The sequence below is a fragment of the Morone saxatilis genome, unplaced genomic scaffold (assembly GCF_004916995.1).
Source record: "Morone saxatilis isolate NCDOM2014 unplaced genomic scaffold, NCSU_SB_2.0 Contig0, whole genome shotgun sequence".
NCBI classification, from domain to species: Eukaryota; Metazoa; Chordata; class Actinopteri; family Moronidae; genus Morone; species Morone saxatilis.
The window spans coordinates 11717452-11743477 of record NW_023339650.1 but is presented as its reverse complement, the minus strand read 5'-3'; the positions used below and the strand labels follow the sequence as shown (position 1 = coordinate 11743477).

The 26026-nt window shown below is 43.7% G+C and overlaps 3 protein-coding genes across 4 annotated transcripts in view; all 3 read right to left on the bottom strand.

Moving 5' to 3' along the window:
- The window catches only part of flt1 (fms related receptor tyrosine kinase 1), a 32853-nt gene extending 18084 nt beyond the window's left edge, over nt 1-14769 (bottom strand). Inside the window, exons 1-11 of one of the 2 annotated variants that reach the window (XM_035654924.1) lie at nt 14455-14753; nt 11834-11930; nt 10835-11040; nt 8662-8786; nt 4926-5091; nt 4679-4815; nt 3305-3476; nt 3030-3147; nt 2596-2765; nt 2350-2497; nt 7-355 (exon numbers count right to left, since the gene is read on the bottom strand). In XM_035654924.1, coding sequence (XP_035510817.1) covers nt 334-355; nt 2350-2497; nt 2596-2765; nt 3030-3147; nt 3305-3476; nt 4679-4815; nt 4926-5091; nt 8662-8786; nt 10835-11040; nt 11834-11930; nt 14455-14512 — 1419 coding nt within the window. In that variant the 5' untranslated portion in view covers nt 14513-14753 and the 3' untranslated portion in view covers nt 7-333. Of the gene's footprint in view, nt 1-6; nt 356-2349; nt 2498-2595; nt 2766-3029; nt 3148-3304; nt 3477-4678; nt 4816-4925; nt 5092-8661; nt 8787-10834; nt 11041-11833; nt 11931-14454 lie in introns of those variants that run through there. The other variant, XM_035654841.1, reaches the window with a different exon arrangement.
- Nucleotides 14770-16684: 1915 nt separating this feature from the next.
- Nucleotides 16685-24348, bottom strand: LOC118321530 (suppressor of tumorigenicity 14 protein homolog). The gene is made up of 19 exons (XM_035652889.1): nt 24235-24348; nt 23441-23627; nt 23150-23274; nt 21934-22001; nt 21599-21792; nt 21181-21276; nt 20762-20981; nt 20532-20674; nt 20265-20362; nt 19984-20093; nt 19708-19841; nt 19430-19534; nt 19213-19323; nt 19027-19140; nt 18792-18911; nt 18523-18706; nt 18175-18446; nt 17940-18076; nt 16685-17019 (listed from the first exon to the last, which is right to left on the bottom strand). Exons 1-19 carry the CDS (start codon nt 24307-24309, stop codon nt 16852-16854), a joined length of 2661 nt encoding a protein of 886 aa, XP_035508782.1. The 5' UTR covers nt 24310-24348; the 3' UTR covers nt 16685-16851.
- Nucleotides 24349-24997: 649 nt separating this feature from the next.
- tmprss7 (transmembrane serine protease 7) overlaps nt 24998-26026 on the bottom strand; it is a 7876-nt gene continuing 6847 nt past the window's right edge. The window contains exons 16-18 of the mRNA XM_035652879.1: nt 25638-25906; nt 25271-25407; nt 24998-25179 (exon numbers count right to left, since the gene is read on the bottom strand). Of these exons, the coding sequence (XP_035508772.1) occupies nt 25018-25179; nt 25271-25407; nt 25638-25906 (568 nt within the window). The 3' untranslated portion in view covers nt 24998-25017. The remainder of the gene's footprint in view (nt 25180-25270; nt 25408-25637; nt 25907-26026) is intronic.

Sequence of the window (26026 nt, the reverse complement as noted above, 5' to 3'; positions counted from 1 at the left end):
GTGTGGGGGGCAGCAGAGTTGGGGGAAGGGGTGTGGAGGGGGGGCTCTCAAGAATAGATCAAGCTCTTGAGGAAGCGGACTGTGCCACGTTTGAAGACGAAGGGACAATCATGCTGCTGGGAAGCGTCTCGCGTCGGAGAGGAAGCCAAACAACGAGAGGAAAAGCGCTCTGATTTTCGCACAGGAAGCCCAGTGCGCCTCCTGCCCGGGCCAGATAAGAGCACTGCGGTTCCCAGGGCCAGACCCAGGAGTGGGCCCAGGACCCAGGCGCGAGGCCCCCCATCAGCCTGGCCCAGCCTGGTCCACTGTCCCTGGGCCTCCTCCAGCGCGGCGTCAGGCTCGTGGTGCAGCCGGGCTGCAAAGAACAAGGGCCTAGTGAGGATCCAGCCAAAAACTGGTCTAAAGAAACACACTCAATATAGATACTAAAGCAGAACCAGAACCAGAACAGAGCTTTACAAAGGACCATAAGTCTGTCAGTGAAGATGCCAAATGTAATCTGCTGAAACATCATTGTGCAACTATACTTTAATTCCTTTATGAGCTGCAGCTTCAGTGTAAGACCTTTTCAGGCTGCAGAAATCTTTATGCTGTGTTATTTCCTATTGAACTGTCTTGTTGTGACTAACTGCCTTTTTTGTTGCAAGTTTGTTTTCTTTTATGCCAAACTGGTGTAATTACTTACAGACTGACATGAATTTGAAAATCAAATTGACTTAAATTTGAAATTTTTCTTACACTCAGAATAAATTTAAATCCAATTATCAAGCGCTGATTCACCAAATGGATTTTTGCAAATTTTCTTCCATGTGCAGATTGCATGTGACTCTTATCATGACGAAACAAGACAAAATCATACACACGTACATCTGCACTGTAATACAATGAGGTACATCAGAGGCAAAATGTCAATCTTTTACCTGCATCTCTGCAGGATAAAGACTTTAATTCATCACTCTACCTACATTCAGTCTAACCATGAATATCCAATGCTTTAGCATCACTAGCTGATCTAAAAACACGTTCATGTACATTATGTCGATTACATTTGGCAGAGACAGACGGATGAACCACACTGGAGGCACCTCGGCATGGCGCCATGTGAGAGTGCCAGGGTTAAGGGCCAAGTACGCTGATGATGTCAGTGTGTCTCAGAGGGGGAATAGAGTATGGGCGGCTGCTGTGGTGCTCTCAGGTAATACTTAACCTTTCTGACTTGGTCATAAGCAACACAATAAGTGTGTGACCTCCAAGAACAACTCAATCAATGTTTCTGCCAAGTGCCTGCTTGAACACTCGTGATGATGTGTGTGTGTGTTCGTATGTGTGCGAGTTGACTAAATGACTGTCCCTCTGCATCGCTGGGTTGGGCCATTTCTCATGAGAACTTTATATATAGTGTGTGTGTCAGATATAAGAAAAAGCATCACAGGATGCAGTGTGCAATCACAATAATAAACAGGCCTCTCACCCTGCGTCCTGGACAGGAAATTCATTAAATCATAGCGTTTGATTTGGAAACCAACAAATCGTGACTGAGAGCACGGAACTGGCTTCTATTGAAGTGTGTTTTTTTTCTCTGTCCTTTCAAGTCCGAAATACACTGTGTACTGTGTCTGTGAATGTACCAGGCACACACACACACACACACTCTGACTCACACACACACAGGCTATACGTTTTATACACTTAAACAAACACATGGAAAAAGACGCATGGACAGTGAGAGAACAAACATATGGGGAAAGAGTCGCACAAGCAAACAAACATATAAACACAGACATAATGAAACACACACATATGTAGGTTTGTGCTTACACACACACACACACAAATAAACACACAAACATTTTCACACATTCCCGCACATGAAAGGCCCCCAAAGGCATCTGTTCTGGTTACAAGAAGGAAACGCTGTCTGAACACACGCTGAAATAGACAAAACATGTCTCGTTTTTCAAAAATCATACACACACACACACTCACACACACCACCACCAAATAACATAAAACAAACATGACATTTGTTTTTGTACTGTATGTGTTTGCAACATGATAACATTAATATTATTCTTGCCTCTGCAGCCAAGTTTTGTACAAAGTTTAAATTAATGTCAACTTATAACCTCAAAGCATATATTTTTTGGCTGGTTTTACGTATGCAGTTTATTCAAATATACTGAGTTGATTAAAACTTTTGGTCAAATCAATAATATATATATATAAGTATTACTGCATGCTCGTGTTTATATTATCTGTATTTTGCCTGGTTTGAGTTTCTCCTGCAAGGCAATTTCAAATGGTTTGTATTTGCACACTGCACTACATCTAGTCTTCTGGGCTACTTACAGGCCTTTGGACGGGCAGGGGTGCCAGAGCCACTGGATATGTGGAGGAGGGACCCCGTGGGATGTGCAGTGAAGCGCTTGTCTGCTCCCCCTTGGGACTGAGCCTGGGTCCTGCAACGACACCGCTTTCTCTCCTATCTGAGGACTCACTGTGAGACAAACACACATAGACGTTTGATCACTGACGGGACTCAAAGACAAAGTTAATGGTGGTTGGTGGGTGGAGGATTTAACCAGGGTTTCTCACCATTGACCTCAAGTATGAGCGTCAGATTCTGGTAGAGTCCATGTTCCTGGATTCGTACCAGGACAGTGTACTTCCCAGCATCCTCCTCTGCTACATCCCGGATCACCAGGGAATTTCCATCCATGTGGTATCTGGAGCACTGCTCTGCTGCCACCATGCCATCTTTCAACCTGTCAGGAAACAAAAAGACTTCTGAGCAAAGTTTCATTTGGTAAGGTTCAATTCCCGAAACTTTTCCTCCTTAAACTTGAATGGCTTAATCACTTAATTCATTTTGATGACTAAATAGGATACACAATGTGTAGTTACTTAAATTAAAAAATGTTTTACTTTCTTCCTTTACAACTAATGGGAGTGAACAACTAAAGACACTACTCCAGAGGGATTTAAACAGTGCTGTTGAAGTGATTTCAAGGATCAAGATGATCTCTTACCAGATGACTTCAGGGGCAGGGAACGCTCGTAGTTTGGGAGTGATCCGGTAAGATTTCTGTCCTGCCTGAACCTCCATCACAGATGCATGCCTGGGCTTCAGGCGAATAAATGGATGGTCTGACATTAAGGAAGCACATGCAAATGTGTGAGTAAGATTAATGGAAAGACATTTCATCATCATTGTGACATTTTCCACCACACTCGACAGTGATTTAATGTGAATTTGAGTAATCTTTCCATATCCATGTGACTGGTTTCAGAGGAATACACTCACCATACACAGTAACAGTGACTTTCTGTTGTTTGGTATTTTCCCCGCTGGTAACGCGGCATGTGTAGAGGCCTCGGTCTGAGCGCTGGAGCTTCGGGATGGTCAGAATATTGTAGAACAACATGTGCGTTCTGTGTTTCACGAGCCTCTTGGACATGGAGCCGGTGTTGTTACTCTGAAGGTAGAGAGGGAAGAGGAGCCACAGAATTAATGCTGACGGCTCACCTGTGTGTCCTTAACATTTATTTTGAAAAAGCTGTGAACCTGAGAGCTGGTACTTTCTTTAACCCACACTGCAGCAAAGAATCTCTCAACAGAATTTCTGGCATTTAAGTTAAAATACCTGGAGCAAGGTTTTGCCCTCTTTTAAGGCTATGGGGTATGTTTATATATCAGTATCTGGGAGAATATAATTTATTGCATATAATTACATAACTTTTTTACAAAATTGCTCATTTTTATAACTTAAGAAATGCAGGAATCATTTTTTAATAAGGTATACTTTGTAAATGGTTTAAAAGTTGTTTAATTTATAATAAATAAATATGTTATTCTTTATTAATGGTTGATAAGTGATATAAATTCTTCATAGATCAGTAAAATGGCATCAATGATTTTTGTTGTCTAATGTATATCCTCATTCACCCTTATTAAGGCTTTAAATCCAGGATTCCCAATGACCAAGTGGTCACACTGTGTAATCACAACATTTATGGTTTGATTCCACCTTTAGACCAGTTTTTGGCTGGACCTTGACGGTCTGTTAGAGAGTGGGTAAAACTTCAATAAAGGGTTCTTTCATCACAATGATCTATCAAGAGTTGTAAATGTTAAATATTTCATAATGGACAAGATGCTGCAAGTAGTCAAATTGTGATCAGTCCTCCAGTCTAGCAAGTTTATGCTGCAAAGATTTGTTCCTACCTGAAAACCAAGGAGTTGTGTTTCTCATTAATCTATATTCCTTTAATAAATTATAATTATAAAGCCACACTCACAAATAATAACCCATAAAAAGGAGCTGAGATTGCATCCATTGCAACATAACAATATTGTTGGCAAAGAATTGAAAGATTTAAGTGAAAGGGTCGATATTGAGTGAAGTCTTGCAGTAGTTTTCACTCTCACTTTTGGTCCAATAAACTTTTAAAGAAGAACCTTTATATCTACTTTAAAATATCAATAAAACAACAAGGACCTTCACTAGTCTGCCAGCTCAACATCACCTTTCAGATCGCACTGACTGAAGAGATATTGTTCTCTGAGGCTAACAGAATTATACACTGCTACTCAGTCTCTGTCAAAGGTCATTTGTTATCTAAACCTGTGCTTCTCTGCTTCATAAAAAGTCTCCACAGACTTTAATGTAGGTCTGACCTTTCCGGGGTAGTCCCAGGTGATGTTGACTCTGGTGTTCAACTCCCCGGTGGCAGTGCAGTTCAAGACCAGTCTTTCTCCCTTCAGAGCCTGCACAGGTCCACTGCTGTTCAGATACACATCCATGATGTTACTCACTGTGACAAGAAAAAATATAGAAATGTATTAAGGAGTCAGAGTGGACTGGGAGTTTTGCATAGATGGTTTTAGATAGTGTGTATCTAAAAGGACTGTATCTACTGCTGACCTGGTCGGTGTACAAAGTATATACGTGACTTGTGTGTGATGCTGTCAGTGATCGTCTGGCAGTAGAAGAGGCCAATGTAATAGAAGGTAGGGGTTCGGATGGTGAAGCCCTGCTTGCTGTTCCAAATTATGTTCCTCTGGTCTGGACTCAGGCTGTGGTTGGGAAACTGTGGGAGGTGGGAGAAGACAACACCCATCAAATGTTTTACTGTACCAAAACCACAAGAACAGCTGCAATGACACACTTTCAAAGCACTGAGTACAACTGAAATGTCACGTACAGCAGAGAATTTGGCGGAGTCACACTTACAGAGAACTATTTCCCATATTTGATACTAAATTTGCAAATACGGAAGGAACATGGTCACATGTGACATCCTGTGTGAGTTAGGGAAAGTTTAAGACACATCTCAAGTCATTTATCAATTTATTCAAAATCAAAACTTGAGATTTGATTTTAAATCTCAAGTCAAGTCTCAAAACTCTATTATTGGGACTTTTGTAAGTCTGGCACACATCAGCAGCTCTGATTGAATCTGCAAGTTTCCCTTCACCTGTAGTAGACATTTTAACTGCTCATAGTAGGAAAAGCACAGGAGTTACTGATCAGCTGTCCCAGTTAGTCACGACATTGTCGTACAGTGACACAGCATGCACAATACCAGGACGCTGAGCCTGAAGCAGCTGAATGGAATTAATTAATTAATTATATGCCTTTTTTACATTAACAAAATTGGGTTCATTTAATTAAAAAATCTCCTAGAATTGGGTTTTATTTCCAACTTCCAGCTCTTCTTGGCTCCAGTTTTGGTCTTTAATGGACTGATCCATCTCAGACTGGGGTAAGATAGTTGCAGGTCGCCTTTGGAATCTATGTAATTTTGGGTCATAATAAAACCACTAGCAGATGTAAATGATAGTGTTAAATGTGTGAAAAGAAACCCCAGAGGATGCTGCGTATACTCTCACAGTGCTGGTTTTATAATTCTTGGCTACCTTGACATGAACACTTGTGTAACTGCAACCTTGTTGTTTTCTTGGAGGCAGCCTCAAGGAAATGTTTACTAGAGTTTCTGTGACACAGTGGAAGCCTCCCACCCACTCTCAAGGGAACAGGTGGACCCCCCTCACCACCACACACAGACACACACACACACACCCCCACTCCTGCACCCCCAATGTGAACTAGCTGATATCCCCCCTCCCAGAGTGAAGTGACTCTCTCAGACGCCACAGAGCGCCTCCTGTTCCTCCTCCTCCTCCTCTTCCTCCTCCTCCTCTGTAAAGTGGATGCTCCTCACTCTTCCCTCCTCCTGAACTCAAGGCCCCCCCGTCCGAGCACCCTTAGTGCCCTTTCTGCCCCTCTTACCACCATCTGTCAAACCTGCATGGAAAGTATGCGAAGGTGGAGGCAATGGTAGAGAAACGGGGAGGAGCGAAGGAGTCAGAGGAGTCAGGATATGAGAAATGTGACTCCAGTCCATCTCCTCTCATCCTGTTACTACAGGATATAGACATTTTGACTGGAACCCCAGGTCGACCCCGTCATCCTGGACCTCCTGGTCACTTTCACAGCAAGAGCGAAAGAGCAGAGCCTCCTGGGTATTGTTCCCGGCGACAAGGGTCATATTAGAGATTCAAGCAAAGTGCAAAATCCTTCCAGGAAAAAAACACTCCAGAGGCTGCGAGAGAGATTCCTGGTTCAACAGGCCAGCGCAGGGTTAGAGGAGGGAGTGGGAGATGGAGGAAGAGGAGAGCTATTTTTAGAATAATTACCTTAGTCCCTTCAAGTGTGCAGAGATGGAAGCAGGAGAAAAACACATGTGTGTGTTGACATCATGTCTGTTTTAGGATCAGATTCACAGTTTGGAGAACTAGTAGGATGTGTCATGCAGGGTCTGGGTTGTCCTGGCGATGTTTTTGCACTTCCTGGATCACAAATCCGAGACATTTCCTCTTGTTTTTTGGCCACGTTAATGTCAGTTTGTCAGTCCATCCGCCACATTGTTCCAGACTGAAATATTTTAACAACTATTTGATAGATTTATGTGAACTTTAGTCCAGACATTCATGTTCCCAACAGGATCACTTGTAATAACTTTGGTGGTCCACAGACTTTTCACTTAGCGCCATGGTCAAAAAGTTAATTTGCACTTTGATTTATCATTAAATTCCAGCAAAACTAATTATATTTTCCTCAGCTGTACTTTGTGTTTACTGCTAGCAAATGTGAGCATGCTAATACATTAAACTAAACTGGTGAACATGGCAAACATTTTATCTGCTAAACATAAGTATGATAGCATTATGCGTATGTTAGAATGCTGATGTTAGCATTTCACTCGACATATTGGTAATGCTGTAAGTCCAAACTCTTAGACCAATTAATTTAAAATTATAACTGTAATGGTTCATGGTACATGTCAAAGTAAATTTACGAGTAGGAACAAGTGGTTATTTAGCCTCTGAAAAAAGTTGTATAATGTCTTTTTTGGCTCTGGAGAAACCTACTATATGAGTTTTTACCTGGTTATGAAACAGTCTCAAATTAATAGTGATGTCTCTATATGACCTACACAAACAAACAAGACCATCAGCAAGAAGATTGGCTTTAAGTGACATTACTTGAGTGATATTGGTTTGGAGACAAAGAATAATAATAAAACTAATAAAGACACTTTTGATTTTTAGCTTTGACCCATACTGGGGGGTATCTCTGCTGCTGCTGAACCATATGTGACCATTCTCTCTCTCAGTCTCTTGCATGTCCCCTAACTTTATGTAAGTGCAATACTAAATTGTTGGATTGTCCCTTTAATACACTTTAATAGTCCAGAGCCTTCCTTAAGTTTTACAACTCCTCTATTGTACTTATACCACAATGAGCTTCCTGCAGTGACGCACAAGTCGTCATATTAATGATCAGAGTTCGTGATTAAAGAGAATAGACTGTCCTTTGATCTGTTGGGGCCAACAGTAGCTACCTCTGCTTCCTCTGCCAAGCAAACCAGCTGTTTAAAGCATCAGTTGGGGGAAGCTGGCAGCCAGGACTCCTACTACAAGAGGTGGAGGGTGAGATGTGGGAAGTTGTGCTGGTCGGGGGCCAAAGTGGCACTTCAGACCCCATGTCCTGTCTCCAGAGGTTTGAATCAGTGCCAACAAGACGCTGTGGGCGCCGCTCCATCGGAAAAGGTCAGTAAAGAAAGGGGCATCTTTGACTGGAAGGTTTTCTTGCAGATTTAAGCAGAGTGACGAGGTCTTGTTTTATTCACAGGCAAATAACATCCATGCAGCAGCATGCACGCATACAAAAACAGATTCAGACGTCAGGCACTCTAAATGCTCCTCTTTGCACTTAGTAACATTGTCTGCTCGCCCCCTCACTCAGCACTCAAGCACCAACACTCACAAACATATCCGCACACACTTTCACACATATCCGCAGACGAACACAAACAAACGGACACACACGCCACAGTGTAATGGCTGCCAAGATAAGAACAATGTGGTGAATGATCTGGAGAGGGAGAAACAACGGGATGGTGCATTGTGTGCATATGTGAGCCCTGATGGAAAAAACTGGGATAAGTGATGATGTGCAGAGAATGTGAGTGTGTGATTGGGCTGAGATGGACAAAGGGTGACATGAGTGTGTAGGCACACTTACTATCTCTACACAGAAATAAAAAAAATAATAGCCTACAAATTGTCACTTCATTTATATTTCCTGCACTGACCTTGACTAATGTGGTGGTGACATTAGGGTGGGTGACCCGGCAGGGGATGACCAGCGGCTGCTTCTCCTTCATGTACAACACATCTGGGCTTGTACCCGGATGTTCCACAAATGGCTGCTGGCTGTCTGAAACCCAAAACACTGCGGTCAGGGACACATATAGTACAGATGATAAGCATGTGAAATAAATGCATAAATAAAGACTCTTTCAGTTTAAAGGGTCAGTTCACCACTAGTTGTGTGTGTAATTATCAATTAACAAACTAATTGTTTCCTTTTTTTGTATTTCTGCCTCCATACCAGGAGGTGAATGAATTTATGTTTAGCACTGAAAAATTTTAATTCAGCAAGAACATCTCTTTCCAGAAACTGAGCCCTGTTTACTCTGAATAATGTGTAGATGTTAACGCCACAGATGTTCCATGGAAATCTTTCACAAGGATGCACTTCAATCAATACTTTATAATAATTTGCATCTTTACTACAAAATACTATCTTATCTTTGACTGTTTTTTTTCTTTTTCATTTTAAACCCAAAGAATAAAGTTTACAGTTCCTTTATTATAAGCCATGAATACAATTTGCAGCCTTAAAGAAAGAAAGCCCCAATAACGTTCATCAATAAGATAGGGCATCCTGTATGTAGCCTGAAAGGCAAAACCCAAGACTCTGTTTATTGCTCTGAGCACACAGAATAACTTAAGGCGACTCAGATGAGCGTGTCAATATTTTTATCAGTTCAGATCTTTTCTTATCTGCACTGTGGTGACTGAACAATAATAAATAAATCAACCTGAAACAAATATAACATCTTAAAATAGTGAGATGGATATGTCCTTCCCATTCCCAGTGGATATTACTTCTACTATCCTTGACTGAGTGAGAAAATATGTTGTTTTAATTGTTTTCTGTGAACTGACCCTTTAATTTCATGCACAAACAGAAAGGAAAGAAAACAATCACCTGCCTCTATGCACAAACACACAAACAAACACACACACTTCCAAGTATCAATCTCAACAACAAACAAAAACAAACAGACACACACTCCTAAACACAGACTGCCCTCCACACCCATTCAATGAATACCCATTCAGCAAATGACTATGCCTATGGTCAACAATAAACACACAGATTGTTTAGAAGTAATCAAACGGCCTCTCTGTGCTTTCTCCTCCCAGCTCGACTACTGTAATAGTCCTGTGCCATTGAAAAAGTGTGGGTGTTGCTCACTGTATTGTTTGTTACCGTAGGGTGTTATTCAAGGAAAGCAAATCTCTGAACATTCGAACAAAAGTACCCCAAGGACTAGCGGACTGAGGGCTTCCTTCTCTTGCTTTGATTCCTAATAGAGGACTCGGGGAGGGAGGCAACGTCTGAGCAGAGCCGCAGGCCAAGTCTGACGCTTAATGGACATGGTGACCTGAGCGATTCATGGCCCCCAAGGGTCCTGTTGGCCAAACAGTAGCGGTGCCCTGTGACCCTGGCCTCCAGCCCAGCTCCGTGCCCGGTGCAGCCCAGCCCGAACAACGTCATCGTCTAGGACAAGGAGGAGTCGGCTGGGCAGACATCGTGCCTCCTCTGCCCCTGGATACTACCGAGCCTCTGGCCTTCATCTTATCCTTCTCAGCTCCACTCACACACACACACACACACTTCCACACACCTCCCCACCACCACCTTGTAGAGACTGCGCGACATCCCCTCCCAGCACACCCCCTTCAAGCCCTTCCCCTCCTCCCCCAAGCACAGGATGCTTCAAGCAAGGCTGAGCAGAGCAGATAAGGCTGATGCCCTGGGAAACTCTGCCCAGGCCTGAGCCTTTCAGCAGCTGGGCTATTCCTGGTCTCGAGGTAGCACGTAAACGAAAGTAAAAAAGGATTTATATATAGACAACAGGGAGGTAGACCCGGGTTGAGAAAAGAGAGGCAGGGGAGGAGGGGGGTCGGAGAAACTGTGCCAGAGTCATCTAGAAGGATGTGTTGTTGGGACAAACAGTGTTTAGATATAATTGGCTCTCTGGCATTGGTCTGTATTTAGCACCCACCACATCCTGTTTAACCTGGGGATATAAACAATAAGCATGGGGGGTGAAGGAGTGTGCGAGAGAGAGTGCAGCTTGAAAGAAAAGAAGTGAGAGCTGTACTCTTGGACACCGGGCAGCAGTGTCTTACCTGTGACATATACGTAGATGGAGGTCTGTTTTCGGGTTCGGTGCCGGTATCTGCAGCGGAACAGGCCGGTGTGCCGGGCCTGGATGTGGCTGACTGTCACGCAGCTGCAGTACTGCTGGCTTGTCCTTCCGCAGCGGGACTCCTCCACTCGCACCTGATCACTGGCCAAACCTGATGGGAACGCCCATGTCAGCTCCCAGCGACCCCTTGGTCAAAGAGGGGTTGAAAGTTTGCTCAGAAAAAAAAAAAACTTGGCAGGCTTCGTATGTACATTCAGCTTACATCACAGGAACTCTATCTCTTTATCTAATGATTGTTTTACCATATTGAGTTGGGAGGGTGGAAGAATTAAGCCTCTTCAGTGTTAAAGAGGTTTATGTTTCAATAAGTGCCCGAATGAAGATGCTATGAAAGGCTTTTTTGACACTCTTTTTGCGTTTCTTCTTTTAATTTTGTGATGGTTTTTTTGTGTTGAGTGTCCAAAATGGGGACACACACAAACACTGCGTGCAAATTCTGCACAGAACCTAGCTTGTCTGGTTTTGTTGAAACCTGGACTTTTTCTGAAGAAAGTTTCATCAGAAGCAACAGACTTGTGGTTAAAATACTGGAATACTGAAATCTTTCTAATAGAAAAACAGTGATTGATATTAAAGTACCTTGGGATGAGGTCCTTCTCATAGCCACTACAAGCAGCCTCCAAAATTTTTTTATTTAGTTAACTGGTAAACAGCTAATCTCTTTGTAGAAAATAAATCAGCCAAGTGCCTCTACAACAACTTGATGTCTCAATAAATAATTTAACTACATTCGAATGAGTGTCTTGGTGTTGATTTTTATGTTAATATTAAGATATTAAGTGTGCGTTTGCTTTGATTTACGATTGATTTACGTAATTACCACGATTAAGGTGCCCCTTTCTTGTCCCACCCTTAGTTCTAACCCTGTTGGCCAACCCTGTAGGGGTTTCTTGCCTCTCTCTGTCTACCTGAAACTTACCTGCAGTTAAGCAGTAGTGTCTGGTTGATGTCCAGGACCAGATGCCGGGTTTTCACATCCAGAATAGGGACGCTGTACTTCCCCTTCTGATCTTTGTCTGCAGAGGCAGGAGAGAGGATGAGTGTGCAGAAGACATCCCAAAACTCCATCACCGATTAAGTGTATTAAATTGTTGTCTAACAGCGAGCATAAGGTGGTAAGGCTTTGCTTATTGAACTCTCCAGAGAACTCAGGGGTCAAGGTCAGCTTGTAAGACTTCAGTATACATTATTCTTTCTTTTAGGGACATCTGGGCAGGATGTTTATTCTCTGAAATAGGGGGTTGAGTCCTGGGACTCCATTGAAAGAGAATTTCTAATTTATTAATAAACCAATATGGAAAAATGGTGGCTGCACCTTTGCTATTATATTTAATTCTTATAAATGGAAGTCATAATGGAGATGCGTTTGTGTGGACGCAGATCTACATGAGACCACTTTCAGAGGAAATCCTGAAAGACAAAACACTTTACAATGAATAAATATTTTGGACAGTTCCTGTAAGCTCTGTCCATTACAAACTAAACCGAACTCTTGACTCTCTGATTGCAGATTGCATGGTGAGTCCCAGCTCCACAGCACGTCCTCTGTCCAGGCCACAGTATCTGTGACCCTCCTCACATCACTCGCTCAGGCCACTTGACAACTTCTGTGGAAATGCGTAAGCAGTGTCCCTCTTGTTTATCAAATAAAGGCATTTCTCCACTCCATCTATGAGGTTTATTAATGAGAGATAAAGACGACTGTCTGTCCGCCCTTCCTTCCTCCAAACAACAGCGGAAACATCATTCAGGGAAGTCCGTCCTTCACTCTGACTGCTCCTTACAGAGTGCACAACACACAGCTCAAAAACACTGTCAAACTGCTCTGCAAGTAGTTAAATCACTTGTAGGACAGCGAGTGAGTTTATCACTAAAGTCCATTATTACCATTCATTGTCAGCATCATTGTTCCCAGTGGATGCCCCATTGAGCAGATTTAGCATTACTCACACTTCCTATACTATTTCCTTGAATTTCACAGTGTGTGAGAGGGCAAGAAAAGCACACACATGTGGTAGGGTAAGGGAAGACAGACGGGAAGTTTGCGATCTCCTCCAGGCCTTCTGGGGATATTTCAACAAGCTGTGAAGTGTCTAAAAGAACCATTTTCAAACAATTCTGCCCAGTTGTCCTGCTTCCTTACCCAAGTAAGTAAGAAAAACGTGTTATTGTAAAGAAATATTTCAGGTGTCAGTGTTCAAGGAAAAGAAATATTATATTATAATGCGAAATCCATATCTACATCCTGATGATGGAAATCATTTCTGGGAAATCCATCTACACATCCTCCAGTGTTCTGGAGTGCTTTTGATGTGATTGGGTAATCACTAATCAATGAATAGTGTAATAATAAATAAATGTTACTAAAATGAAAATATTTATGTATTTACATGACAATGACATTGTGATGTTTTTAAGATGAATGTATGAATAAGTATGTTGAATATATATGAATGTATGATGCGTGTGCATTTGTGTATTATTGATTTATTGTTGTTCAAATTCTTATTTTGGAATATGTTTAAAATGAATTGATTCATATTTTTGTTAATTTAGTTTGTTTAAAAGATATGAAGAAAAAAAACAAAGATTGGAGTTTCATTCAAAAAAGTATAATGTAGGCTATAGTGCATAAATATAAAACGTAGAGTTAATTAATAGTCAATTAAGTGATAGGCTGATTTAACTGACAAAAATCATCTATATTTACAGAGACTATAAATATTAGACCATACAGTTCTTAATATTATTTTAAATCCAGGGAATAAACAATATCACGTTCTTTTCTTTGACTATTAAGCGACCTAAACCGCACAGAGAGATCTGTGGAGCGCATGAAAGCGACTTGCCGACTGCTGAAGCAATAAGCTCACTGGATATTTTCCCTCCGTGGGTCACGACCCCTCGTTCATTTATATCAGAACTTTCATTTGGCAAACTCATCAGTCTCAGGAAACAACGCCCTGCGTGTGTCCATTCAACCGGGGCCAAGCGCACAAGGAGCCGGGCCACAGAGGTCCGCATTATCCAAACAAATGTCCCGCAGGATAGCGCTTATCTCCCTCACCGCACTTGGTGCTAATAGAGGTTTACAAGTTGAACAGCCATCAGAACACAACAACGCACCGCTTAATTGGCCTATAAATGAGCAGCCGCTCCACAGTGCGCCACAATGAAGAGGCGAGTTTGTGCATCTTTTGTTTTCTTCCAAAGAAAAGACTGAACGTTCTGCCTTGGAGATGGAAATTTCTTTCTTTCTCTTTTTTTTTTTATTGAAAGAGCATGAAGACGCCTTATGACCCTATAGGAACCTCTAGTTTATGGGAATTAACATCCATAAGAAAAGTCGTGCGTAAAATGCATTTTTCTATTTTCATGCCTCAACCGTTAAAACTACACTAAATTAACTTAACTTCACCCTGAGTCATAAATGAGAACTTCAAATAGCTATAAAGGTTATTAAATAAGTGAACCCCAGCAGCAGGTGCTCTGCGCACCTTTCAGTGGTACTGCGCTAACAAAAGTAAATCTGTTACTCACCTTTGGCCAGAACCCCGTACAATCCACATAACAGGCAGATGAGGAGAAAATTCATCATCTTCGGTGACTCCGATGCAACAAGCGGGTCTCAGATATAAAACATGCAACCAGTTTTATTCCTGCTCTTGTTGTTTCTCCCCCTCCAGACTTATCACAGAGCAGCGCACTTGTCTGCGGCGCTCAGCGCTGGTGGTCAGTGAATGGAGATGGTTTCCTGAGGATAGCTGCGGGAGATCACGCAACAGGACACCGCGCTTGAACTGCAGTGCAACTTTTTCCCATCGTTTTGGATAGTGGCGCGGATTTATACAGTTCCCACAGTGCAACCACCGGATGGCGGACTTCCGTGACGTCCATTGACACACCCAAGGCGCGTAACAGCAGTCCCCTTTTAGCCCTCCCCAGTAGTCAAGCAATCCACCAGTGAGGTGTTAATAAAAGTATACTATAGAGTCCAAAATACCCTTTTCTTCTTGAAATGCGTGCATAAAATGTGTCTTTCCAAACCAACAATTTGCGACATTATTTATAGAAAAGGCAAGAATTAACAATCACACTGAACACCGAGGAGGATGCGCACATGACAGCTCTGCGCTTGAACCTACTCTGGATTGGTACACGGGGTGATCAGCACGTAGGCACCGGGTGGTGTCCTGATCAACAACTTCACAGACGTATCTCTCAAATTTCAAACTGTCAATCTTTCTTAAAAAGGAAAAACAAAACAAACAAGGTTGCTTCTTGCAAGAGCATGTCACGCATTCCACAAGTAGAAACATAATGATCATACCACTTACAGACAGGCCATCGCAGTGTATGGGTGACTTCTTGCTCAAACTATGCCACCACATATTAACACCATAAGATGATGTCAAACTGCTCTAGGGGGCTCATACTTTACTGTATGAGACCCCTGTAGAAGTAGAGATTTGCCATCTCAAAGCTGTTGTGAAACACATGCCTGACCTGCTGTGTTGGAAATTGTGTATTTAATATAAAGGCATATAATCTGATATCATTAAAAAAAATGATGCAAACTGCGTGTTTTGTTTTTTTAATCCTTTGGGTGTAAGGTGCATCATTCCCTCTAGACAATGATGCAGACTGGCCACTGGGAGGCGATGTGATCTGAATGAGAAGGGGGAGATCTGGAGAAAATGCATCAAGTGAGTCTTCACAGAAAAGATCAGTACGGTTTCTCTCCTGATAATCTTATTTGTTCCTTACACCAGCATCAACTGCATCATGTTTTTCACGGAGCATGAAGTACAAAGGAGGCACCAAACAAGATAAATTAAATCATAGTAAAACTGAAATGCAAAATATATTATCACCTCCTACTGAGGGATTATTCACTTCTCTACAGTTACAGAATATATAAGGCTATGACTCAGATAAACTCATGATATACAAATGCACATACACACACATAGAGTATAATAACAACTCTTAAACACATACAGCGAGTCATGAACACACATATACAGTACATGGACGAATGCAGACGGGTTACATACTTGGTGGGGAGAGAACTCTTTCCACATTCAATAAAAGGACTGATGTGATTTTTTTGTTGGCAACACCTGCCACCATCACTATCTCTGCAGTAAACAATGTAACTGTGACAGGAAGAAGAGGGTAGAGACATTAAAAACAGGAAGTAATTGGCTACATTTACATGCACAGGTTAACCTGGCTAGTGGTCATTAGCCTGATATCAGCTGGTACTGACCTGTCCATCTGATTGAGGAGACTTAAACATAGTTGTTGACAGAGCAATTGTTTATTTTACCCAATTTTCATTTGGATTTTATGTCCCTTCGCAACTAATATAAACTATTTTGCCCCTAAGAGGACAGAGTTCCCCACTCTACAGTCTGCAGGGGCAAGTGCAGCTCTTAACAGGATTTCATCGTGCCTAGAAGTTTTTATGACTAATTCCATTTTCTTAAATAAAAAATATCTTTAAAAAATGAGTGAGGAGGAAAAATTTGGATCCCAATATTTTTAAGTATCCCATACCAACATATTTCATGGTGATACCAGTTAATAATGACAGTGTTGTCATGTTTCAGTATCTTGTAATCTGTATTCCAACCAAATTATTCATGTATGGCGACCAAAACCAAATTAATTTAATAACTAGCTTAAGTGCTTTTTTTTGTGCATGTCAACATAGCCACTGTTGATGTTTGGCGATTTGTAAAAAAAAAAAAACTGGTTGGTTTGAAGCAGAGATGTTGTCCCTGCTGGCCCGTTGCCGTGGAGACACTCCCAAAAAAACTGACCCAAAATGTGTTGTCATGCAATCATGACAACAGTCTGAAGACTCCAGGTCTGAGACCTTCATCCTGTGTGGTAAGTCTGTCATTTTGTTCACGTCAGTCTGGTGTTTAGTCACACTTGTCCTTTAGTCTGCTGATGGATCCAGTCAGTGAACTTGACCACCTGTGTGTAGACACCGGGACGGTTCAGCCTCGCACAGCCCTCACCCCAGCTCACAATCCCGGCCAGGAACCACCGTCTGCCTCGTTCCAGACACACCAAAGGACCTCCGGAGTCTCCCTGAGGGCACGGACAATGCACAGTGATACACATTCAGACAAAAACCACGAAAATAGATGCGAATACATTTTTTTTTTTTCTGCTCTAGAGGAAAGGAGCAGTGGGTAAGATTTAGTGGCATCTAGTGGTGAAATGTCAGATTCAGTTACAGAATGGGCTGTGAAGTCTGTAGGAGAAACTACAGTGGTCGCAAAACTATCTACAGTCGGTTTTTGGTCTGTCCCTTCTGGGCCACTGTAGAAACATTGGTTCAACACGGCGACCTGCAGCGTCTGTAGATAAAATCTGCTCATTCTAAGGTAATGAAAACGTAACAATTCCTATTTTCAGGTGATTATACACTGATGAAAACATACCTCCTAAATGTTACCGGCTGGACCTTTAAAACTTTAGAGGAAGTGATAACGGTAAGCTTCAGTTGAACATTCTGTTGCTAGTGGCAACTTCTACTGCCATTTTAACTGACATCGTTGCGTCCACCATTTTGTCAGACCAAACAAATATTGACAGACATCCGTTATTTACTCCACAAACGCCCTTTTTGGTGCATTATCTGTAGGTATCTTGTTCAATATAGCTGTGATTGTGATCTGTTAATTAGCTAACTGATAACCAAGCTAGCCATTATATTAGCTGATTTGTTATAACTCAATTAATTTGTTGTCTGGTCCTAAAATGCACCTTCACGCAGCCGAAGAAAGGGCAGAAGAAAAAGAGCATGTTGACCAAGAGTTTCTCAGTTTTTCTTATTGCACACACATTGTGTTGTAGTTTAGATAAAAACATGACTGAAATTGCATTCAATGAGCGCAACTGTGCATTTTGTGGTTATGACTAAAAGGTAAATCACAGCTTTTCATCACACTACAACTTGTTAGAATGAGTATTTTCCCATAAATGCCACTCTTACACCCACTCACCTGACATGCATCCACCCCTCCCTGCAGGTTCCCAGCGCACAGCATCCTGGGAGTGACAGCTTCGTCATACAGCTTGTTGCAAGTGTTCCTGTTGATGATCTTCACTGAAGCCTCTTGTAAGCGAGAGGCCAGCTCACCTATAATTAAATAAAAAACATTGTGGTTATGATCTAAGTTTCAAAACAACAGCAAGATCTAAAAACAGCTTAATCAGATACTCTTTAAGCAGATTTACCGTCCTCCATGAGGACCCCCCAGCCTGTGACGTAGCAGCTGGTCCCTGTCGTGAAGGTGTGTGTGGGCGCGGGGACACACACAGGCTGCACCAAGTCGTTGAAGAAGACAGGAGCACTGAGCTCGAGGAGCGCGATGTCGTAGTCAGAGGTGAATTGGTCGTACTGCGGGTGGAGGAGGATCCGGCGGATTGGTCTGGTTACCGCTCCATTGTTCCCCGTGGTCATCACACGCATTCCCATGTAGGCCCGCCACGCACGAGCATCAGAGTATCTGCAGACACAACATGCATGAACACAGTACACACATAAATTATGATCATTATGAGGCTTTCAGGCGTCTTCCTTACTTAATGGCATCTGAGTCCTGGAAGCAGTGAGCTGCGGAGATGAGCCAGCGGCTGGAGACCAGCGTGGCTCCACAGACGTGGCCGTAGCGATCCATCTGGAGGCTGACCTGCCATGGCCATGACCCTGCCCCTGCATCAGAGCCACCTACTATCTTAGTACGCTTCCTGGGCCTGGTGCCACAGCCTGGGTTGGAGAGACATACAGGGTGACGGAGGAAGAGACAAAATCAGAATTTTTATTTAAAGGAGTCTAAGAACTGAGAACTTACCACAGCGCAGTTCATCAGAGCCGTCGTAGCAGTCCTTGACTCCGTCACACTCAGGGTTAACCTTACTTACGCACTTTCCATTGGCACATTTGTATGAGGATGAGGAGCAGCCTTTAAGGTCTAAAGAGAATGAACGCATAATTAGGCAGAGTGAAACAAAGGGCACCTGAAATAGAGAAAGGAAGCACGCACAAATACAACATATGCAGGGATGTCTGACGTCATGAACACTCACATGCTCTGGTACAGTTGATTTCGTCACTGCGGTCTTTGCAGTCAATAATTCCATCACACACTGAAGACTTTGGCAAACAGACCTTGTTGGGACACACGTGGTAACATTTACCCCCTGAAAACAAACACATACGCTTTAATTTTCAACATACACTCAAGCATGTGTTAACAAAGGTTGACTACTCACCACAGGTGCCCTCCTCACTGCTGTCTGCACAGCTGCTCTGGCTCACACAGTGGCTGCTTTGAGGCCTACACTGACCGTTCGCACACAGCACTTCACCTGGTCTGCAGGATGCTACATGAATACACAGAAACACATGCAAAAATTAGTGTCTTTCAAGTTAAATGTTAAGAATTAAAAGCTACGTAGGTACAGTCGTGTCTTCAGGCAACAGACTTACAGCATCTAGCCTCGTCCCGTCCATCTGAGCAGTCTCTCACCCCATCACACACCTTCCTCAGGGGGATGCAGCGTCCATCTCCACAGCGAAACTGGCGGGGACAGGCTGGAGATAGAAGAAGAAGGAGGCTTGCATGTACAGTACTTTTTTGGCATTAAAAGTAGACCTGATATAAGCCCTAACAGAAAGTCTTCTTTGTGAGGCCAAATTGTGAGAGGGCTAGTTATTTCTTCACAGCTTACACCACCTTCACAATAAAAGCATCACATTTTACTTACTGCCCTCTGGAGAAAAGGCACGGTAGAGCAAGTAGAAGCCCTTGTGAGTGAGAGATTCGTCCGAATGGAAGTGGAGGGAGAGAGGCGAGGAGTAGACTCGTTTTTTGCTGCCGTCTGACACTGGATTACACAATCTAGATGCAGAGGAGCACAAGTAAAGTAAGGAATATTTACTTTCAACTCGCCCAAATGCAGCCACAAAAAACATGGAAGGTCAAACCCTAACCCCCGTTTACGGCCACCTTGGTTGCAACACAGTTCAGCTCCACAACTCACTTGACCCCACCGATGTCCAGCCAGTCTTTCTCGCAGCCGTCTGATGACGGGGAATCCTGAATGTCCATCGTCACGATCGTCATGGAGATCAGGTATCCTGGCAACGGCGCCTGATAAAGTAACCAAAGACGACTAAAGAAAGAGTTCACACGCTGGAATGTGGACAGGCTAAATAACAAAGGGGTGATTCACTCGTTCATTCTTTTATTTTACACTTTCTCTCTCTTATTCCACTGTTTCTAACACTCACAAGCATGTATACATACAGTCACGTGACTCACCCGTAGTGTCCAGGTGCAGTCTATATTAGGAGGGTAATAGGAAGGGTAGTAGGGTGAGGAAATAGAGCCGTTCCAGGAGGAAATTGACCCTCCACAACCTGCAGGGGGAGATGGTAACACAAATAAGTGCACAGAATACACAATAACAGAAAGTTGGCTTTGCTCTACATATGCTAATCAGTGGAAATAAGTCATTCCAGGAAGAACATCAACAAGACTTGTAGACCTTAGATAGTACTGCGTGTGCTTTTGTCTTTGCAGTCAAACCTGCTTTTGGGATGGCTTGGAAGTACGCTTTGAAGATTGCTCCATCCCTCTGTCTGCTGAAGGAGAAGGTGACCAACATCACATTACCAGAGGATGTCAGTTTCATGACAGGGGACGAACCCGAAATAGGAAGCCCACACCACCTGAGAAAGGCAAATGGATCCGGGATACGTATTAATGAGATACATATTACAGAGATGAGGTCAGTGCAGGTTATAAAACGTCTTTACCTGGCGATTATCTTGTTCTGTAATGGAAGTAAGAAGTCGTAGGCTGAGAGCTTGTGGGCGGTGCAGCTTCCTGGTGCGGCACCGTGCAGGGTGAGGATGACCAGTCGAACCACATGGCCCGATGGCACACGAAGACGCCACTGGTAATATGGCTTCTTGGGACTCACAAGGCTCAGGGTGCGGTTGTTGCCATATTTGGCATAGAGGTCAAATGACATTGCTAGACAGAGGAAAGGATTGAAACATTTGTTCAGTGTTATAATGTTAATGTTGGTCATGAATAATATAACAAATACAAAATTCAGCCGGATTACGCTAAACCCTTTGACGGGCCTCAGTTAAAAAAAGCACTGACAGTTCCAGTCAGACAGTCTTCCTTAGTGACACTTTTTCTCTTTAGGTGTTTAATATAAAGTCACCTTGGAAGCCAAGCTGCCACTTCCCACTCTGGATGCTGTTTGGATTCTTACTCTTGTCTGATTTTTCATCTGATTCAAAGTCGTCAGGGTCCAAACCTTCATACACACACAGAAGATGTCAAAATACTCTATACATGTATATAAAACCACATTATTAATACTTAATAATACAATTAAATACAACCATGAGTAAAATAAAGCATTTACAAAGGGTTAGCTGTGAATTTAAGTGTTTCTAATTGAAATGTAATGGCGTGTTAAACATTTGTAGAGTTTTTAACCTATTTATTAGCAGTTTTTAAATTGTTATAATATAGTATATTGTATAGTGCTGAAACTACAGATGCCAGAACATGTAGTATACGTGTGGTTAATGGGCATGTACTGTATGTATGCAGACAACAATGAGAGACTCTACCCAGCAGGTGAAGCATGTTGTCATCTTGCTCCATGTAATAGCGCTGCTCATTGCGGCTGTCCCGCAGCACCTTGTTACTGCCGGGAAGCCTGCGCTGCAGCCTCTCTGGGCTGGACCTCCGGATCACCATCGCAATGTCGTCCGGGGCCGAGAATTTACTCCAGTAGAAGACGTTGAGCCCTTCTGCTCCTTCACTGTCACACAAAAGAGTTTACAATGTTGCTATTCTGGCCGGGGACATACAGCTGTGTGTGTTGTTGGCATACATTTTCTTTTTATGTATGAACTGTTGCAGATTTTATTTCATCAGTAGGTTTTTTGTTGTTGCGGCATACCTGAAGGCAGTTATTCCTGAGTGCAGGTGGTAAGAGCTCCACGGCGAAGACTCGTAGAGTTCTGAGAACTGTTTTTAAAAGACAAAAAAATTAGGGTTGATCACATACTGTACTGTGTGACATCACAGCGGTGCAAGTGAGGTCACTTTGTAAGTGTAAGCAACACATGAACACCCCTGGTCGAACATGCAGCCTTTCACTCGGCTGCATGTTCGACCAGGGGTGGCATTGTTCGTGTGTGTATATCAAACTCTGCATGTGTGTATGTTGACTTTCATCACCACAGAGCTCCAGTGTCTCTACCTGCCAGGCGTGTAGCGGTAGGGCCCTGGGTGGTATGGGCTTCTGGCCTTGAGTTCACCTGTTCTTTAATGAATAGATGGCCGCACAGATACTATGACCACTTAACAAGCCTGCAAAGTCACCCTCACAGCTGATTAAAGGAACATTACACTATGTCGCTGCAGATTTTTGTGGATTCACAGCTATCAATTTGCCATTTCGCCACTGCTCAGCGACAATGTGCAGCCTTGCATCTGACCTTTTGCTCCAAAACCCAAACTCCCCCTCCCATATCCCTAATCCTTCTGTCATCCCAGCATGCCCTACTGCCCCATCTCTCCCTCTCAATCCCAGCGTCAAACCGAGGTTCTCCTCCTCTCTGTAGTGTACGGTGCACAGAGTGGCTGATTGTGTGAAAGCTACACAGACAATGTTTTTATTGAAGGCCTGCTCTTCCTCTCACTCTTGCTGCCTCGGCCTAGCTGGGCTCACAAATGCCGGGCTTGTCCTCAGCCCTGAAAGGGCCCTGTCCCAGGGGGTCTCGGGAACTCGCACACACACTGTGCCCAGCTCCTGTTTCAGCTTTACATTTAACACCACCAAAGAGAGACAGAGAGAGGGACAGAAGAGAGAAAAGTGGTGTGCAGAAAAAAAAAACAGAAAAAGAGAGAGAGAGGAGGACAAAGCCGATAAAGAGAAAAGCAAACTAATAAGAATGCAAAGACAGACAACAAGAGAGGCGAATGGGGAGGAGAAAGAGGGCAGCAGTGTCTTGAAAGCGCAGCATTAAAAGAGACTAGCAGTCTGCTGTAGCGTACAATGTCAGAGTCAGAGCAGCAACATCAGCTTCAGCCCAGAGCGGGAAAGTTGAGCAGCTCTCTAAAGTGTCATTCAGAGGTGAGGCAGTGACGGACCAGTCCACCGTCCTACTTACATAATGGTTCAAAGCCTGAGCCTGCAGGCGGAACTGAGGGGAGGTGGAGTCAGTCAGCTCTGAGGAGAAGCTCAGGTTTGGGAACTCCACGCTGCCACCGAGGAAGAACACTGAGGAGGGCGGAGCTGGAGAGGAGGAGGAGGAGGAGGAGGTAGAGATTTGAGACAGGTGCACCTGTGCGACTGTGGGTGCAAGTCAAAACAAACACTTGAAAATAAAAAAGTAGAAACATTTTAAAGGACAGGAGATGTCTAAGAAAAGTCTAAAACACAAAAGCAGGTTTGTACTCACATGTTAAGAAGTGGAGAGTCAGTGCAATGGCGGCAGTGAAGGGAAAGAAAGGCAGGAGACCTAACAACCATCTCCTCCAGGAGCCACAGGCAGGAGCTCGCCCCCCCTCCACCTTCTGCTCTGCCTGGTCCTCAGGCTTCGTGGGGGGGCTCAGCCACTGGGTGGGCTCTTTCAACTCCCCCTCTCCCTTCCAGAAAGACAAGGACATGACTCAAATATCATACTAGCTTTTTATGTCTGTGCTCAAGTTGCTTCTAATTGTCTGGATTTGATCTTTATGTGACCACAGCAGAGGGGCAATAAAGAAAAAGCAGCCTATGTGCCAAAATCAATGAGACAGAGATTTTTATGGCTGAGCAGACACTGATTTACTGAGAGTAACGGTGAACATCTTTGAGCTGAAAGGATCTCCTTAAACATTTAAGGGGTTGGCAGGATTCCCCGGGGGAGCAGACAAAGCGTGGCTGGAGGAGTCTGCTTTCCCACGGCCTGGGCTCTGTGGTGTCAGCACTCAATCAAGTGGCTCACGCCGACACGGACATTCATGAGAAAGAGACCCACTTACCCCTAGAGACGGGTTTTACAATTAAGAAGAACCATGTCTGAGTCGGCTTGACAGGTTTTGATTATTATGCATCCCCTCTGGTATTGCAAAAAAGTTTCCAGAAGTTAAACAAATTGACTTTTTCTTGTGATATAGATAGAATATATTGAGAAAACAGCTCCTGCAGAAAGCAAAGTCCCGCTTGGCACCGTCTTTTACGCGCAATGAAAAGAGCACGGTGATGGCTTACCTGTGCAGCGGAGCTGTGTCCATGGCCGGAGACGCAGTACACTTCGCAAGTTTTGCTTTCGGGGAGAGTCCTCATGGCACTGTCCCGTTCAGCTCCGGAGAGGCGATATGCAACAATACCTCAGGCATAGAAACGATGGAGAGAGAGGAAACCCCCGCTGTTGCTTCCTTTGAAAAAAGCGCAGAAATCCGACCTGAGCGGCTCGGACGCGGCGGGGCATTCACCGCCTCCCGTTTACCTGAACTGGGCGGCAGGTGTCACACGGAGCCCCAGAATGCAGTGCGGGGACAATGAGACCACTATGAACGGGTACAATCCGCACAGCCATCCGTGCGACAGATATTGTGGGCAAACTTCCTCGCTGTGTATGCAATGGGAGTAAAGCTAAAGAGGGACAAAAGGGTGCTTGAGGGAAACGTGTGCTTGGTATTACAATTGGAGCTTGGCTGCTGTGTCCTTGGATGCTCCACAGGGGCACAGAGCAAGAGAGAACCTGCAATTACACATCTGGCACCAAACTTGCCCATTGTGAGGATGTAACACGGTCTCACAGTCTCAGAGCTGGAAGCAGGAATGCAGCATAGATATCTGAGGAAAATTAAAAATGTTCAAGGCACTTTGTCTCACTTTTTGCTTTGTTGAGTGTCTGTCTGAGTCACACATTAATAACACCTTGTAATATCAGTAAAAGGCTGATCTTATAAATACACAGCACACTGTATTTGATTGATTTTTTTTTATTATTTGGTGTAAGCGACAGGCAGTGAATGAATAGATATCATGTCAGCTGATATGGCTGTAGATCCAGGAGGTGAACTTGTTGACCCTGGTGTAGACCCCAGGCAGGTTTGGTCTGCCACAGCCCGTCCCCCAGCTGACGATGCCAATCAGGAACCAGCGACCCCCGCCTGGTGCCTGACAGGACAGAGGACCCCCTGAATCGCCCTGACACACAAAGAGTGCAGTTGATTCACAAAGAATACACCAACTTTTTTATGCTGGTGATTATGGGTGATTCAGTCAGATGTGAGCTCACCCTGCAGGCGTCCCGCTCTCCTGAGGGGACCCCGGCACACAGCATGCGTGGTGAGACAGGTCCATAGCTCTTCTTGCACTCAGTCTGGCTCAGTAGGGACACCTCTGCTTTCTGCAGCACTGAGGGCAGCACTTTGTCTGCAGATGGGGCAAGATGTGTACGTAAATCATACAATTGATAGATATTTACACATTTTGGGGGCTATAGTTTTTAGGCTTTAGTCATTGTCCTGCCTAAACACTGTATTTAACATTCACTTTTTGTTACTTTCTGTATTACTACTGTGTTTTTGGATCACTGCATGCCCTGTTAGTAAAACCCCCACAAGGATATTATAGTTATATCAAAGTATAAAAGTGACCCTCACCGTCCTCTGAGCGGTATCCCCACCCGGTGACCCAGCAGCGGTGGCTGTCGGTTACGGTGTGGGAGGCGGGAGGCAGGCACACAGGCTGGATCAGTGGGCTGAGGGAGGGAGGCCAGGGCCTCTTCAGCTGCAGCAGGGCAATGTCATAGTCAAAAGTGTGCATGTTGTAATACTCGTGCACCACAATCCGCTGGATATCAGCCACGTGTTTGGCACTGCCCTGTGTCAGCATGCCGAGATGAGCGCTCCAGTAACGGGGGTCAGACAACCTGGGAGAGTAAAAGGTCAAGGGTCAAAGGCACTAAAGGTGTTGTAGATTATACTGGATCTAATAAAAGTTGATAACGTGAGTTGACATATACAGAAAATGACTTTACCGTAAATGACTT